This window comes from Callorhinus ursinus, unplaced genomic scaffold (assembly GCF_003265705.2).
Source record: "Callorhinus ursinus isolate GAN/ISIS: 27379988/994484 unplaced genomic scaffold, GSC_fseal_2.0 scaffold10, whole genome shotgun sequence".
NCBI classification, from domain to species: domain Eukaryota; kingdom Metazoa; phylum Chordata; class Mammalia; order Carnivora; family Otariidae; genus Callorhinus; species Callorhinus ursinus.
In genome coordinates, this window is record NW_027397072.1 from 26,906,030 (window position 1) to 26,922,714 (window position 16,685).

General features: G+C 41.4%; 1 protein-coding gene across 11 annotated transcripts in view; it reads left to right on the forward strand.

Moving 5' to 3' along the window:
* The window catches only part of BIRC6 (baculoviral IAP repeat containing 6), a 230,257-nt gene extending 218,307 nt beyond the window's left edge, over window positions 1-11,950 (forward strand). For all 11 annotated transcript variants that reach the window (XM_073897238.1, XM_073897243.1, XM_073897242.1 and 8 more), the window contains 3 exons: window positions 1,279-1,467; window positions 7,714-7,848; window positions 10,784-11,950. In XM_073897238.1, the coding sequence (XP_073753339.1) occupies window positions 1,279-1,467; window positions 7,714-7,848; window positions 10,784-10,963 (504 nt within the window). In that variant the 3' untranslated portion in view covers window positions 10,964-11,950. The remainder of the gene's footprint in view (window positions 1-1,278; window positions 1,468-7,713; window positions 7,849-10,783) is intronic.
* The last annotated feature ends 4,735 nt before the right edge of the window (window positions 11,951-16,685 follow it).

Sequence of the window (16,685 nt, forward strand, 5' to 3'; positions counted from 1 at the left end):
AAACATCTGAATCTTGGTTTTGGCTCAGTTCGTGATCTCAGGGTTGTGAGATCAAGCCCCACTTCCGGCTCTACGCTCAGCACAGAGTATGTTTTGAGATTCTCTCTCTCTCTCCCTTTCCCTTTGCCCCTCAACACTTGTGCTCTCTCTCTCTCTCTCTCTCTAAAAGAAATAAATAAATCTTGGGGCGCCTGGCTGGCTCAGTCAGTTAAGCGGCTGCCTTCGGCTCCGGTCATGATCCTGGGGTCCTGGGATCAAGCCCCACGTCAGTCTCCCTGCTCCGCGGGGAGCCTGCTTCTCCCTCTCCCTCTGCCTGCCACTCTGCCTACTTGTACTCTCTCTCTCTTTCTGTCAAATGAATAAATAAAATCTTAAAAATAAATAAATAAATAAATAAATCTTTTTTAAAAAGGCAAATACAAGATGCCTTTAAAAAGTATTTATTTTCCTTGGAGTAAAAAATAAAGATTGCGTCTTGGCTCGTTTTTCCTACAAGTGAGTATTATTAAGAGTGCATGGTTACCATTATGCTCTTTGAGAGTCAGGACAGTTAGAGCACAATAATGTTTAAATTGGTGTGGGATGTTTATAAACAAATGTTTTTATAGCAGTTTCAGGAAATATCTTTCTATTTTTTTCAAGGATTCAAGAATATAAAATATAAGATACAAATATATGAGTCTATTGTACCTTTTTTTTTAAAGATTTTTTGTATTTATTTTTGCAAGGAAAAGAGAGAGCACGAGTGAGGTGGAGGGTGGGAGAGGGCAGAGGGGGAAGCAGGCTCCCCACTGAGCAGGGAGCCTGATATGGGACTTGTTCCCAGAACCCTGGGATCATGACCTGGGCCAAGGGCAGACATTTAACTGACTGAGACGCCCAGGTGCCCCACTTCTGTACCTATTTTAATTTTGCTTTTAATAATACAGTATTTCAGGGCGCCTGGGTGGCTCAGTCGTTAAGCATCTGCCTTCAGCTCAGGTTATGATCCCGGGGTCCTGGGATCGAGCCCTGCATCGGGCTCCCTGCTCAGCGGGAAGTCTGCTTCTCCCTCTCCCACTCCCCCCCTGCTTGTGTTCCCTCTCTCGCTGTCTCTCTCTCTGTCAAGTAAATAAATAAAATCTTAAAAACATAATAATAATACAGTATTTCAGTGTCCTAATGATTAACATCAATTTTATGGTGATAAAAATACGTGGAAGCACATATTAAAAGATACCAGTTTACTGGTAATAAAAATGTCCCATTATAACTTGTCTTTATCTCTTTGTTCCTCAGGTGTTGGTGTCTGTTCAGTCCCTTATATTAGTAGCTGAGCCTTATTTTAATGAACCAGGATATGAACGGTCTAGAGGCACTCCCAGTGGCACACAGAGTTCTCGAGAATATGATGGAAACATTAGACAAGCAACGGTTAAGTGGGCAATGCTAGAACAAATCAGAAACCCTTCACCGTGCTTTAAAGAGGTATGTTCAATAAAATTAATGAAATACTTTATTAAAGGCATTACAGAATATTGTTTATTAGTATTGTACCTGCCTTTATATTAGTCTGTGGTATACTAAACTTAATTATACTTTTAATCATAAAAGATGAGTAATAATATAATAGAGGTGAATTTTAAAACCACCTACTTCCTACAAGGCATCTGACTATATTTTGGGACAATTTTTTAATTTCTTATTTTTAACAGTTACTATTTTACTAGCAAACTGTGTTTTTAAAGTAGTTCTCATAAAAATATTATTTTTTATTAGAGGTCAAGCAAGGTACTTTCTAAAGTTGTCTTACGAATAGAAACTTTGCCCTTATACTAATATCTGTGTGTGAATATTGAAGAGAAGACATTTTCTTTCCTTTAGGAAAAAGTTGGACTTAGTAAGTTTCTGAAACCTGTCTTGATATTCACAAGTGCTTTTATTTCACCCCCTGAAAAGTGACTCTCCTTGTGGTTAGTTGTCTCTCCATAGTCTTCCTAAAATATGATTGTATTCTTTTGTTTGTTTTTAAAGATTTTCTTTATTTGTCAGAGGGAGAGAGAGAAAGAGAGAGAGCACAAGCAGGGGGAGCATCAGAGGGAGAAGCAGGCTCCCCACTGAGCAGGGAGCCCGACACGGGGCTCGATCCCAGGACCCTGGGATCATGACCTGAGCCAAAGGCAGACGCTTAACCTACTGAGCCACCCACGCATGCCAGTATGGTTCTGTTCTTCAGCTGTGATATCAAACTACTTTATCACATCTTACTTTACTATATTGTAAAACATATTTCTTTTTAAAAAGTGCTTCTCTTCATCATCACTTTCTTAAATTGTGCTAGAAACTCAACATTTTAAAGGAAAAATTGGCATATTTACCTGCCAGCAAATTGATTTTTTTTTTTTTTTTTTAAGATTTTATTTGACAGAGACACAGTGAGAGAGGGAACACAGGCAGGGGGAGTGGGAGAGGGAGAAGCAGGCTTCCCATGGAGCAGGGAGCCCGATGTGGGGCTCGATCCCAGGACCCTGGGATCATGACCTGAGCCGAAGGCAGACGCTTAACAACTGAGCCACCCAGGCGCCCCCAGCAAATTGATCTTTAACCTAACTAAGCAGTTATGTGTGGCTGCTGGGTAGCATCATACCTGAAGCCCTTCTTATCATCAAATAGCAATGATGAATATACTTTGAAAGGATGTAGAAAGAACATTTCTCCTTTCATTTTTATTATTACTAAATGAATTTATACTTTGAATGATAAAGTTGGGTGTTTTATTTTTGCAAAGGCTTGCATTTTACCTTGGAAGGCCGTGGGAATTCACTTTTCCTAATATTACTGGCAATACAAACATATGTCTTTGTACTGTGAAGCATATTCTATCCTTTTTCTAGTTTGGCTTACTTTTTTTTTTTTTTTTAAGATTTTATTCATTTATTTGTCAGAGCACACAAGCAGGGGGAGTGGCAGGCAGAGGGAGAAACGGGCTCTTCACCCAGCAATGTGGGACTTGATCCCAGGACCCTGGGATCATGACCTGAGCTGAAGGCAGATGCTTTTTTTTTTTTTTTTTAAGATTTTATTTATTTATTTGAGAGAAAGAGAATGAGAGATAGAGAGCACGAGAGGGAAGAGGGTCAGAGGGAGAAGCAGACTCCCTGCCGAGCAGGGAGCCCGATGCGGGACTCGATCCTGGGACTCCAGGATCATGACCTGAGCCGAAGGCAGTCGCTTAACCAACTGAGCCACCCAGGCGCCCCTGAAGGCAGATGCTTAACCAACTGAGCCACCTAGGCGTCCCAAGCTTGGGTTACTTATATTAAGTAATTCATTTTACACCCATATTGAATGTGAACTGTTATTAGGCACTGCACTAAGGTACTCAGAACTCAAGGATGAATGAAGCTCAGTTCCTGCCCTTGAAAAACGTATATTCCTCCTCTTGTATCATGAATTTCTTCAGTGCCCTTAAGACTCAGTGAATCCAGATACATAAACTACTTTACAAGTCCACTAGATTGTACAAAAGTCATCTTAACACTAAAACTGAACTCTTGGTTCTTCCTTACTTCCCTCCCTCTCTCAGTAAAAGCGCTATCATCTAAGCCCCAAACCTGTACCACCTGTGACTTGATTCTTTTTCTGACATAACACATTCAGTCTAATGACAAATCTTGTTGGGCTCCACCCTTCAAAACATAATGAAAATATGGTGGCTAAAACCATCTTGGCCATTACCAGCCTATTTCAAGGCACTGTCACCTACCCCTTGCTTGAATGTTTGAGGTAGTTTCCTCACCAGTCTTCCTGCTTCCACTCCTGTCCTTCTGCAGAGATTACCACACATAATCTCATCATCTCCATTGACTTCCCGTTATATGAAGAAGAAAACCCAAAGTCCTTACCATGGCCTACAAAGCCCCACATTGTCTGGCCCCTTTCTTACTCTTCAGCATATCTAGGAATTTAAAGGCTTTTGGTACCAAATGTTAGGATGTGCAGCACCTGAAACTCTGATGCACTTCTGATGGGAATATAAATCAGTATAGCCGCTTTGGAAAACTCTTTAGCAGAGTCTGATCAGCTGAATATATGCTGAGTGACCAGCAGTTCTACTACTTGGTATGTGCTTCCTAGAAATTGGGTATAGAGAATGTTCTTAACATTCGTAACTGTCAAAAACTGGAAACAGTTCACTTGTCTATCAAAAGAATGAATAGACAAATTATGGAATATTCATAAAATGGAATACAGCAGCATGAATGAACTGCTGTGTACGTTAATGTGGACAAATATCATAAATACAATTTAAGAAGCCAAGCATAAACAAGTACATTTCATGATTCCTTTTATAAAAAGTTCAGAAATGAGTAAAACTAACATGCTTAAAGAAGTCAGGATAGGGGGCACCTGGGTGGCTCAGTCGTTAAGCGTCTGCCTTCGGCTCAGGTCATGATCCCAGGGTCCTGGGATCAAGCCCCGCATCCAGCTGCCCGCTCAGCAGGAGCCTGCTTCTCCCTCTCCCACTCCCCCTGCTTGTGTTCCCTCTCTCGCTGTGTCTCTCTCTGTCAAATAAATAAAGTCTTAAAAAAAAAAAAAAAAAGTCAGGATAGGGGCACCTGGGTAACTCATTCAGTTAAGTGTCTAACTCTTGATTTCAGCTCAGGTCATGAGATCGAGCCCTGCCAGGGTCCACACTCAGCTGGGAGTCTGCCTGTGACTCTCTCTCCTTCTCCCTCTGCCCCTCCCCACCATGTGCGTGCACTCACTCGCGTGTTCTAACTCAAATCTTTTTTTTAAAAAAGGATGTCAGGATAGTGTATACCTGCGGATAAGGATTAATGGCGGGAGGGTAGCACAAAGGGAACTTCTGGCATGCCTGATAATATGCTTTCTCATCTGAGTAGAGATCACATTGGTATGCACTGCGGAAAAATGCATCCAATTGTACATGTGATTTGTGTACTTTTCTGTATATGTTAAACTTCACTTTTAAATGTATTGAAATAAGTGTGTAAGTATTTATACTCACTTGATGTATAATTTGTTGGTTCACACATCAAAATTTTTTTCTGGAAGAAAAACTGTTAACACAAGGAACTCAGAGTGGGAGGGCGTGACTTTCACAGAAAGCAAATAAGTATAATTTGAAACAATCTTTCTCATCCTTTAGATCCTGGCTCACATTAAAGGGGGCACCCCTTGTCCGTGAATGCTTTCCTGATTTTCCCAATTAGATGTGACTCTGAATTCCCTGTGGGTTTTTTTGTTTGTTTTTTCTTTATTTTATTTCATTTCACTTTACTTCCAGTATAGTTAACATACAATGTTACTAGTTTCAGGTGTATAATATAGTGATCCAACAATGGCATACGTTTTGTTTTTTAAGTACCTTTTTCTGGTGCAGTCACCTGTCTGGTTCTGTGGTTGTCATGGTTATTCATGTCAGGCTGTGTCTTACTTTTGTGTCCGTGTAGGCATCAAATACAATAATTGTTAAATGTAATAGGATCTTGGGGTGCCTGGGTGGCCCAGTCGTTAGGCGTCTGCCTTCAGCTCAGGTCATGATCCCGGGGTCCTGGGATCGAGCCCCGCATCGGGCTCCCTGCTTCATGGGAAGCCTGCTTCTCCCCCTCCCACTCCCCCTGCTTGTGTTCCCTCTCTCGCTGTGTCTCTCTCTCTCACATAAATAAATAAAATCTTAAAAAAAAAATCTCTTAAATGTAATGGGATCTTACTGGTGTTTTACATCCATTCCCACGTTTTCCTAATAATACCTTGTACGTATTACTGCCTTTTCTTTAGGGGAGATAAGCTCATTGGAATATAGTGGCTCACCCAGAATACAGAATACTGTTTTTGTTTTTTCCATATTCTTCTAAAAATCATTTATTTAATGCATGGACTTACAAGACATTACTTTCTATAATTATCAAGAGTACCTGTTTAAAACGTGGGGTTTCTTAATTTGTTTTTGTTTTTTTATATAATTTTTTTTTATTGTGTTATGTTAGTCTGGTCCATATATACAATGGAATATCACTCAGCCATCAGAAAGGATGAATACCCAACTTTTACATCAACATGGATGGGACTGGAGGAGATGATGCAAAGTGAAATAAGTCAAGCAGAGAAAGTCAATTATATGGTTTCACTTATTTGTGGAACATAAGGAACAGCATGGAGGACATTAGGAGAAGGAAGGGAAAAACGCAGAATAGTAGTTTGGGTTTTTGGGTTTTGTTTTGTTTTTTTTTTAAAGATTTTATTTATTTATTTGAGAGAGAGAGAGAGAGAGAAACAGCATGAGAGGGAGGAAGGTCAGAGGGAGAAGCAGGCTTCCCGCTGAGCAGGGAGCCCGATGCGGGACTCGATCCCGGGACTCCAGGATCATGACCTGAGCCGAAGGCAGTCGCTTAACCAACTGAGCCACCCAGGCGCCCCAGGGTTTTTTTTTTTTTTTTAAGATTTTATTTATTTAGTGATGCCTGGGTGGCTCATTTGGTTGGGCGTCTGCCTTTGGCTCAGGTCATGATCCCAGAGTCCTGGGATCGAGTCCTGAATTGGGCTCATTGCTCAGCAGGGAGCCTGCTTCTTCCTCTGCCTGCCACTCATCCCATTTGTGCCCTCAATCTCTGTCTCTCTCTCACAGATGAATGGGTAAAATCTTTAAAAAAAAAAAGATTTTATTCGTTTGGGAAAGAGAGTGAGCATGAGCCAGGGGGAGGGGCAGAGGGAGAGGGAGAAGCAGGCTCCCCGCTGAGCAGGAAGCCCAATGCGGGGCTTGATCCCAGGACCCTGGGACCATGACCTGAGCCGAAGGCAGACGCTTAACGACTGAGCCACCCAGGCGCCCCCAGAATAGTATTTTTTAATTGATATAATATTTCCAAATTGATCTATTTTCTAACTTAAATATGTCAGAAGTAGGCTCCTACTGCTTACACAGGAAGGAAGAAATTCTAATTTTTCAAAGAGAATTTTTTTAATTGCATATAAAAACCACAGTTATTACAAGGCAGGTTACCTTTGGGGCACCTGGGTGGCTCTTGGTTTCGATCTCAGAGTTGTGAGCTGGAGCCCCACACGGGTTTCGCGCTGGGCATGGAGCCTGCTTAAGACTCTCTCTGCCCCCTCCCTCCGCCCCTCCCGCCACTCCACACACAAGAGTGCCGGCTTGCATATGTGCTCGCTCACTCTCAAACAAACAAGGAAAGGTAACTTTATAAAATACAATCTTAACTATAAATTAACCAGAAGATAAAATTAAGAAAGTAGTAATAGTGCCTATTTTTAGGGCTCTGTTCTGATTTCTGTATCAATATCTTTGACATTTAAAATGTCTTTAGTTATTTAGGTATTTATAGAGTTCTCTTTTAAAGGTTGAAAATTTGCCAGTTTTTCTGTTGTCAGTACCCTCCTAATTATTTTCTCCTGGTTATTTATTTACAGTGCTCACCTTGTGAATGTATTACATTGTATTTGTCTTTTTTTCTCTCTGATAGGATTAACTATTTGAATGTCTGGTTGCTATTGGGCATTATTTTCTGCTGTAGAGCTGGGCATTTCAACACTTGTCATCTGATGTCATTAGCCTGATTCTTCCCTGTTGATGTAAAATTCACTAAACTGAGTTTTGTGGAGACAAAAATGTTGCAATTGTCTTTTAAATTTCATTTCTTTGTAAATTCTGACCTGAACACCTTTTGTTCCCTTGGTTGTTTTATTCTTAAGGTTATACACAAACACTTTTACTTGAAAAGAGTTGAGATCATGGCCCAGTGTGAGGAGTGGATTGCGGACATCCAGCAGTATAGCAGTGATAAGCGGGTAGGCAGAACTATGTCTCACCATGCCGCAGCTCTCAAGGTGAGTAAGCCTTACTAACACGAGCCCTGCTGGCGGCTTCAAAAGAAGAGTTGTATAGTCATTTACAGAGCCATAGTTACCAGATGGTAAAGGAATCAGAAGGAGTCAAAGAAACATTTAAGTTCAGAGGCTTAAGTTGCTACCCAAAAATCTGTAGAAAACGTACATTAATTTTTGACAATGAGTTGACACTTCCTGAAAAGGATGTTGACAACAACATGTGCTCTGTGAATGACTTTTTTTATTCTTTTCCCTTTTCTCTTTTGCAGTTTATTTTTCATTCTACCCAAGGTCCCCACGCCCAGTTCTCCACACCAGTGACCCTGTCTCCCCTCTCTGCTCCCTCATCTCTCCCCTCCAGGCCTTTACTCTCATTTTCACCTGCTCTTGCTAGCTCAGTGCCATTCATCTGCAGCTTAAATTTAACTTTATGGAAACCTGCCTTGACTTAGATCACTTCAGTTTAAGCTTCTATAATACCCTCTTGTGTTAAAACACACAAGAGTCAGACGTTTAACTGATTGAGCCACCCAGGCACCCTGTATTTTTCATTTAAATCATTTTTCTCTGTCTTAAAATCTTCTGATAGTATTTAACTCCTCCTTCATCTAGTATACTTGGTCAATACTAGGTCTTATCAGTGCTGCCTTCAGGGGGATGCTGCCTCCCCTCTCCCCATTATTTCTTTTCAGTTCCCACAGCTAAGTCTGTTTGACCAGCTTCCTTGGACTTAGTTCTCCCCTTCTGCTTCTTTCTGTAGTCCATAACCAAATCGATCTTCCCCAAACCTGTGTTTAGATAGCTTTTTCTTTTAAATAAAACCTTAGTGATGAAAGTCCACCCTTCTTTGGCTTTGTTATGTCAGTTGGTGTCTTGCTTATATCTCAAATTCTTTTACTCTGTTATTTTCTGTGTCACTCAGGCCTGGAAATCTCTATCCATGAATCAGCCCAAATTTCTGTCATCCCAGCTATACCTTAGCTGCTGAGTGCTACTTGAGAAACGTATGCAGCTACTTAGCTTAATAATCCCACAGTAAAGACATAGGATCCCTTATAATTGTCAAATTTTTCTTTCTTCTTCCCTAATGTTTTCTCCTGTTGTCCACAGTGGAAGGGAAATTGGAGCTAGAGAAATTATGAGTTACCAGCGTGTTAATATATTTTGCAACCTTACAAATGGCTACAAGTCTGTAGTTGTTATTATCTTGTTTATAAGTCTTAGACCTCCAACCCAAATTTAGTCTCTGTGAAGTGAGAGATTATATCTTCCTTATTCTACTCATTGCTTTTATATTTTCAGTGTTGAACACAGTGCCTCGTACATAAAAATTGTTCTGTAAACATTGGTTAGTTAATTTTCAAAGCCCTGGTGTGATACTTGAGGTCATCTCTCTCCCAATAGAAAATTAGAAACCAAAAATTAATATTTATAGACAACTATCCCCTCTCTGTTAATATCTCTACATCTTTCTCTAAATGGTAGAATACAAAATTATATAATCTCTCTGGTTCTTCTTTTTCACTTGCTTAAGTTAGAAAAAAAATTTCGGGGGGCATCCAGGGGGCTTAGTCGGTTAAGCGTCTGACTCTTGATCTCAGCTCAGGTCTTGATCTCAGGGTCATGAGTTTGAGCCCTGTGTTGGGCTGCACACTGGGCATGGAGCCTACTTACGAAAAAAAAAAATAGGATGATAAAATTGTAACTGAGGCTTGCTGGAGTGGAGGGGGGTGGGAGGGATGGGGTGGCTGAGTGATGGAGATTGGGGAGGGTTAGTACTATGGTGAGCGCTGTGAATTGTGTAAGACTGATGAATCACAGACCTGTCCCCCTGAAACAAATAATACATTATATGTCAAAAAAATTAAAAATAAATAAAATTGTTTCTAAGGCTTTTTCTGAGCGTTATGTGAGACTATTAGTGTAAAACATTTTGTAGATGTTCTACACAAGACCTGGTACCTGCTGAATACTTGTTTGTATTCAGTAAAATAATGGTGGGTTTATTTTCATTTATGGACTTTCTGTGAAAAATATTTAGCCAGAGGGATGCCTGGGTGGCTCAGTCAGTTAAGCATCTGCCTTGGGCTCAGGTCATGATCCCGGCTTCCTGGGATCAAGTCCCTCATCAGGCTCCTTGCTCAGTGGGGAGTCTGCTTCTCCCTCTGCCTGTTCTACCTGCTCTGCCTGCTGCTCCCACTGCTTCTGCTCGCATGTGTGAGCTCTCTCTAATTAATTAATTAAAAAAATCAATCTTAAAAAATATTTAGCCAGAGACAAGATGCATTATAAGTCAAGATGTTACTGTCTGTAATTTCAAAGTGTATCTACCATACGTGAATGGTTTCTTACAAATCATCAGTAACGCTGTCTGTCTTACCGGGTAGGCAGCATGGGTAGGAGCTGTGCGCATGCTACTCAGGGCTTTTCAGCAACAGTTATTTTTTTTTTTTAATTTTTTTTATTGTTATGTTAATCACCATATATTACATCATTAGTTTTTGATGCAGTGTTCCATGATTCATTGTTTGTTCATAACACCCAGTGCACCATGCAAAACGTGCCCTCCTCAATACCCATCACCAGGCTAACCCATCCCCCCACCCCCCTACCCTCTAGAACCCTCAGTTTTTCAGAGTCCATCATCTCTCATGGTTCGTCTCCCCCCTGACATACTCCCCTTTTCTTCCTCTCCTGTTATCTTCTTCTTTTCCTTTTTTCTTAAAATATGTCAGCAACAGTTATTTTGAGGTTAGAGGTTTTTGCCCATTTTGTTCACTGCTTCTTATAGTAGCTAACAGAAGGAAGGTGCTCAATAAATATTTGTAGGCCTAATGCTTTGGGTTTTGTTTTGAACTCAGTTCCTCCCTCAAATGATGTTATGTTAGAATATCAGGGTTAGTAATTCTTATATCGCTTATTTTCCCCTCTATAGCGTCACACTGCTCAGCTCCGGGAAGAGCTGCTAAAACTTCCCTGTCCTGAAGGCTTGGACCCCGATGCTGATGATGCCTCAGAGATGTGCACTGCCACAGCAGGTGCTGAGGAGACTCTAATGCATGATCAGGTCAAACCCAGCAGCAGTAAAGAACTCCCCAGTGACTTCAAATTATGAGCTGCATTGACATGGACTTCATAGACACAAAGGCTTTGAAGCACAAGCCAAATATGTCAATATTTGTATGTAAGAAACTAATTATGTAATAGTTATTGAAACTGAAACTATACTATGCCCTTAAGGAGATCCAGTTTAATTCAAGGTGATCTTTTCTTTACCTGTACAAGAGTGTAAACTTTTTTGTGCTTTTATTTTTCAATTGTGAGAACCACTGATTGGTATGTTCAACAAATTTGTGTATACAAAGAAATGGATAAATCACTGATATATAAGGGAAACTACCTTAGGAAAGAATGTTTACTGAATGTTTATTTTATTTTTTTTTTACTGTAGAGTGAGGGGTTGTTAACAAAGAATATATATTGGTCATTCTTACAACTACTATTTAAAGTCAGCAACTTTTCACTGAATTTGATAGATTTTATGTTTGGCCATGTCTTCATGCTCATCTTTGATTTCTGAAGACCTCCTACATACACTTAAATAAAAGTTAAATGGACATACTCCCTCTTTTTTGATTTACTGGTACATTTTTTTAAATGATAAATATGCCATAAAATGCATTATAGCTGGAGACTTGCACTTGTATGGATGAATTTATTACATTCAACGTATTTAATTTTATGCCTTCTAATTCTAAGATGCAGAAAAAATAAATGCACATGATTTTATTCTATGCCAACATTTGGGCCTGTGAATGTATCCGTTATTTGAATTTAAGTATATGAGAAGGAATGGTCAATTTGAAAAGTCACTCTAAACTGATTTTTTTCCTAAAGGGCTCCTTTTTTCCTGGACTCTGGTTTTATTACTAAAGTCACATGTATGTATTAAAACATTGAGGCTCTGTAGAGCAGAGAGGATACCTCTCTGGTGCTGTTACAGTACATTCTGTACCTGCCATACAGGCTCATTTTCATGCAAATTCTTCTTAGAGCCAAATAAATAAAGACTTAGGTGTATTAGTATGTCTTGTTTCTAAAACAGTTTGCCATGGTGTGAAATGCTATTTCTACAAAGAATTGGACACTTTCAAGACCTAAGCATGGGAAAGGAAAGGATATTTTTTCAAAGACCAATTGTCACAAAGGAAAAGCTAAGGTGATTTTTGACAGTATATAAAATGAAGTGGTGTGTGGAAACCTCGAATCTGGAGGTGACCAGAAGGAGAAGCTGTGTTCTGAACAGTGAGCTGCTCTCTGGAGAAAAAGGGGACTAGGCAGTATGATACTGTCTGATGTACAAGACATAGTGCTCCCTAAGCACGGATGAAGGAGGGGAAATGAAAAGTTGTAACACACACTGTTAGGTGTGGTGGGTGGTAAGCTACATACACCAAGAATGAATGACAAAATAGAGTCAGTTTATGAAAAAGAAGAGTCAGTCAAATGTCACTCACACACATGCTAGCTAAAATCTAGGTTTAAAATAATCAGCAGTAAAAGGATAGTCATCAGTCCTCTAGGCTTTTCGTTTTTTTCCTGTCAGGTCCTGTCAGGGATGGATGATGAAAGCTACTGTATCAGGTGTATTGTTTGCCTCCAATTTAGGATTTAATTTTATTTTTTTTAAGATTTTTATTTATTTGTGAGAGCGAGAGTGCGCATGCAGGAGTGGGGGTGGGGGGCAGAGGGAGAGGGAGAAGGAGACTCCTCACTGAGCAGGAGCCTGATGCGGGGCTCGATCCCGGGACCTGGAGATCACGACCTGAGCCGAAGGCAGACGCTTAACCAACTGAGTCACCCAGGTGCCCCAGGATTTTATTTTTAATCACTGAAATAAGGTTGGGTCATTTTCTCCAATTCACACCACTAGTCTTCAGAAAGCTTTATGAGAGGAAAGTAACAATACCAGTACTCTAAGGTCCAATTCATGTTTTTAATAAACCAAGACCTAGGGGTGCCTAGGGGCTCAGTTGGTTAAGTATTGGCTCAGGTCATGATCCCCAGGTCCATGATCCCCCACATCAGGCTCCCTGCTCAGCGGAGAGCCTGCTTCTCCCTCTCCCACTCTCCCTGCTTGTGTTCCCTCTCTCTCTCTGTCAAATAAATAAAAATCTTTTAAAAAATTTTTTTATTGTTATGTTAATCACCATACATTACATCATTAGTTTTTGATGTAGTGTTCCATGATTCATTGTTTGTGCATAACACCCAGTGCTCCATGCAGACTGTGCCCTCTTTAATACCCATCACCAAGCTAACCCATCCCCCTACCCCCCTCCCCTCTAGAACCCTCAGTTTGTTTTTCAGAGTCCATCATCTCTCATGGTTCGTCTCCCCCTCCTATTTACCCCCCTTCATCCTTCCCCTCCTGCTATCTTCTTTTTTTTTTCTTAACATATATTGCATTATTTGTTTGAGAAGTACAGATCTGTGATTCAACAGTCTTGCACAATTCACAGCGCTCACCATAGCACATACCCTCCCCAATGTCTATCACCCAGCCACCCCATCCCTCCCACCGCCCCCCACTCCAGCAACCCTCAGTTTGTTTCCTGAGATTAAGAATTCCTCATATCAGTGAGGTCATATGATACATGTCTTTCTCTGACTTACTTCACTCAGCATAACACCCTCCAGTTCCATCCACGTCGTTGCAATAAATAAAATCTTAAAAAAAACCCAAAAACCCCAAGACCTAAAAGTCTAAATTTAAGACTGATTAACATGGTTCCGTCTAGGATCCTGACTTTGAGCACTCACTTTGGTAGTAGGTACAGGTTCCTGCACTTGAGGGTTGAATGACAGACATGGAAACATTATGTTGGTACAATTGAGAAGTTTCTGATAGTTTACAGGGTACTATTGGGAACACAAAAGAGGAACACTTAGGCAAAATATTAATGGGCATTGAGATGATGTGGTCGAGAAAGGCTTCCTCAAGGGAGATAGCCTGAGTCTTGAAGGACGAGGATAAAGAAGTTAGGCAGGGGCACCTGGGTGGCTCAGTTGGTTGTGTCCAACTCTTGATTTCACTTCAGGTCATGATCTCAGGGTCATGAGATCAAGGCCTGTGTGGGGCTCCATGCTCAGCACAGATTCCGCTTGAGATTCTCTCTCTCCCTCTCTCTGCCCCTCACCCCGCTCATGCTCTCTCTCAAAAATAAAGAAATTTCTCTCTTTTTTTTAAAGATTTTATTCATTTGACAGAGAGAGACACAGTGAGAGAGGGAACACAAGCAGGGGGAGTGGGAGAGGGAGAAGCAGGCTTCCCGCCGAGCAGGGAGCCCAACGTGGGACTCCATCCCAGGACCCTGGGACCACGACCCGAGCTGAAGGCAGACAGACAGTCAACAACTGAGCCACCCAGGCGCCCAAAAATAAATCTCAAAAAAAAAAAAAAAGCCAGCAGAAAAGTTATTACAGACACAGGAGAACGAGGGGAAAACTCAGTAGTACATTGGATTGTAAGAGAAAGTAGAAGGGGCGCCTGGGTGGCTGTCGTTAAGCGTCTGCCTTCGGCTTGGGTCATGGTCCCAGGGTCCTGGGATAGAGCCCCGTGTCAGGCTCCCTGCTCAGCGGGAAGCCTGCTTCTCCCTCTCCCACTCCCCCTGCTTGTGTTCCCTCTCATGCTGTGTCTCTCTCTGTAAAATAAATAAAATCTTAAAAAAAAAAAGTAATGTATGATAGTCAAATGAAATGTAGGCTGTAATGTTAGAGAGGTTGGAGGGCTTGGATCATGGAAGACAAAAGGTTCCAAGATAGAAACAGACATGCGCCCACTGGGTCAACCGAGACACGGGTACAAATCCGGTTGCAGACCTTGAGGGGAGCTAGATAGACAGCTGGAGCAGGCAGCTGGGGTAGCAGAGGACTGGCGCTTGGAGCCCGGCCCAAGCTGCTGCACAGATTCCTCTGTCTTGGGCAAGGTGGTCAGAGCATGGCAGGGCTTTGGGTTCATCTAGATTTATAATACTGTAAAGTTTAAAAGAAATTTTTTTTAAGATTTATTTATTTTGGAGAGGGAGCATGAGCTGTATTTTTTTTTAAAGATTTTATTTATTTATTTGAGAGAGAGAGAGAATGAGAGATAGAAAGCACGAGAGGGAAGAGGGTCAGAGGGAGAAGCAGACTCCCCGCTGAGCAGGAAGCCTGATGCGGGACTCGATCCTGGGACTCCAGGATCATGACCTGAGCCGAAGGCAGTCGCTTAACCAACTGAGCCACCCAGGCACCCGAGCTGTATTTTTGTTTCCTAATAGGCCAGCACAGGGAGCTGGCTGTGGGCGCATTCCTGGAAGCCATGCCTATGCTGCAATGGTTAGCAATACCTTAGTTATCTGTAGAAACGACTGTGAACTACATAAATCTCACTGTACCAAAATCAAATCCCCAACTCCCCAGATCCCCCAAATTACCACAGCCACTCTAATGCCATGTGACTGGAGAAGTGTGTCTGAGTGGAAGGCAGGGTAGACTTAACTGACTTAAAAATATCTTACTTTAAAAAAAAGTTTTATTAGGATATATTTCCCATATCATACAATGTACCCATTTAAGTGTACAATTCAATGGTTTTTAGTATATTCACAGATATGTGTAACCATCACCACCACCAGTTTTTTTTAAAGACTTGATTTATTTGAGAGAGCACGAGCTGGGGGAGGGGCAGGGGGAGAATCTCCAGCAGACTCCCCACTGAGTGCAGAGCCTGACTTGGGGCTCCCTCCCACCACCCTGAGATCACAACCTGAGCTGAAATCAAGAGTCAGATGCTTAACTAACTGAGCCTCCCAGGTGCCCATCACCGCCAATTTTAGGACATTTTCCTCTAGAAGAAAATCTGTGTCTTTTAACTTTATCTTTCAACCTCTCTTCCCCCCCCACCCCCGCCCGCCCAAGGCCATCAATCTACTTTCTGTGACTTTAGCAAATTTTACATAGTCTTATGATCAAGTGGCTACATTGTTAGAACCTTTCCCAGCCTTGGGAGGGGCCATGAACCTTAAGATTCATTAACCTCTACCTTTATTTTTCGGGAATCCATACATTCAGTTCCCTGCTATTCACAGAGTTGATTGGATCTAGTAGAATGTGTGTGTGTGTGTGTGTGGTTCTGTGAGAACTCGGGGGGGAAAACTCATTTGGAAAATCAGGTAAAGCTGAGTAAAATAAGAGAGAAACTCAAGGAGGATAAGATTCAAACGGTTACAAAGACTTTGAGACTCTTGGAGTTGGGATTTTTTTTTTAAGATTTTATTTATCTATTCATGAGAGACAGACAGAGAGAGAGAGAGAGAGGCAGAGGGAGAAGCAGGCTCCCAAGGAGCAGGGAGCCTGATGCGGGACTCAATCCCAGGACCCTGGGATCATGACCTGAGCTGAAGGCAGACGCTTAACCATCTGAGCCACCCAGGCGCCCCCCCCTTTTTTTTTTTAAGGCCTCATTTTTCCCAAGTAAAAAAGCTCACTATTGTCTGTTTGGTGTTTTGTCTCCCAATTTTTTTAGAATGTCTTTTAAACATATAATTGATTCTTTCTGTCAAAAGCTTCCCGTAGTGTCCATTGTTAGTCTAAGTAAAACAGGGTTTGTTTGGGGGTTTTTTTCTTTCTTTTCAATTTTAATTTTTCCATTTACCAAGGGAAAACTCAAGAGTTAGGATTGTGGTGTGACTTTATATAAGAGGCAGAAGTTCTTCCAGGAAGCAGTTTAGACTTCGACATAGTCAAACTTTAACACACCAAGAAGGGGGCTGGTGAGGTTAACAGTATGTGCT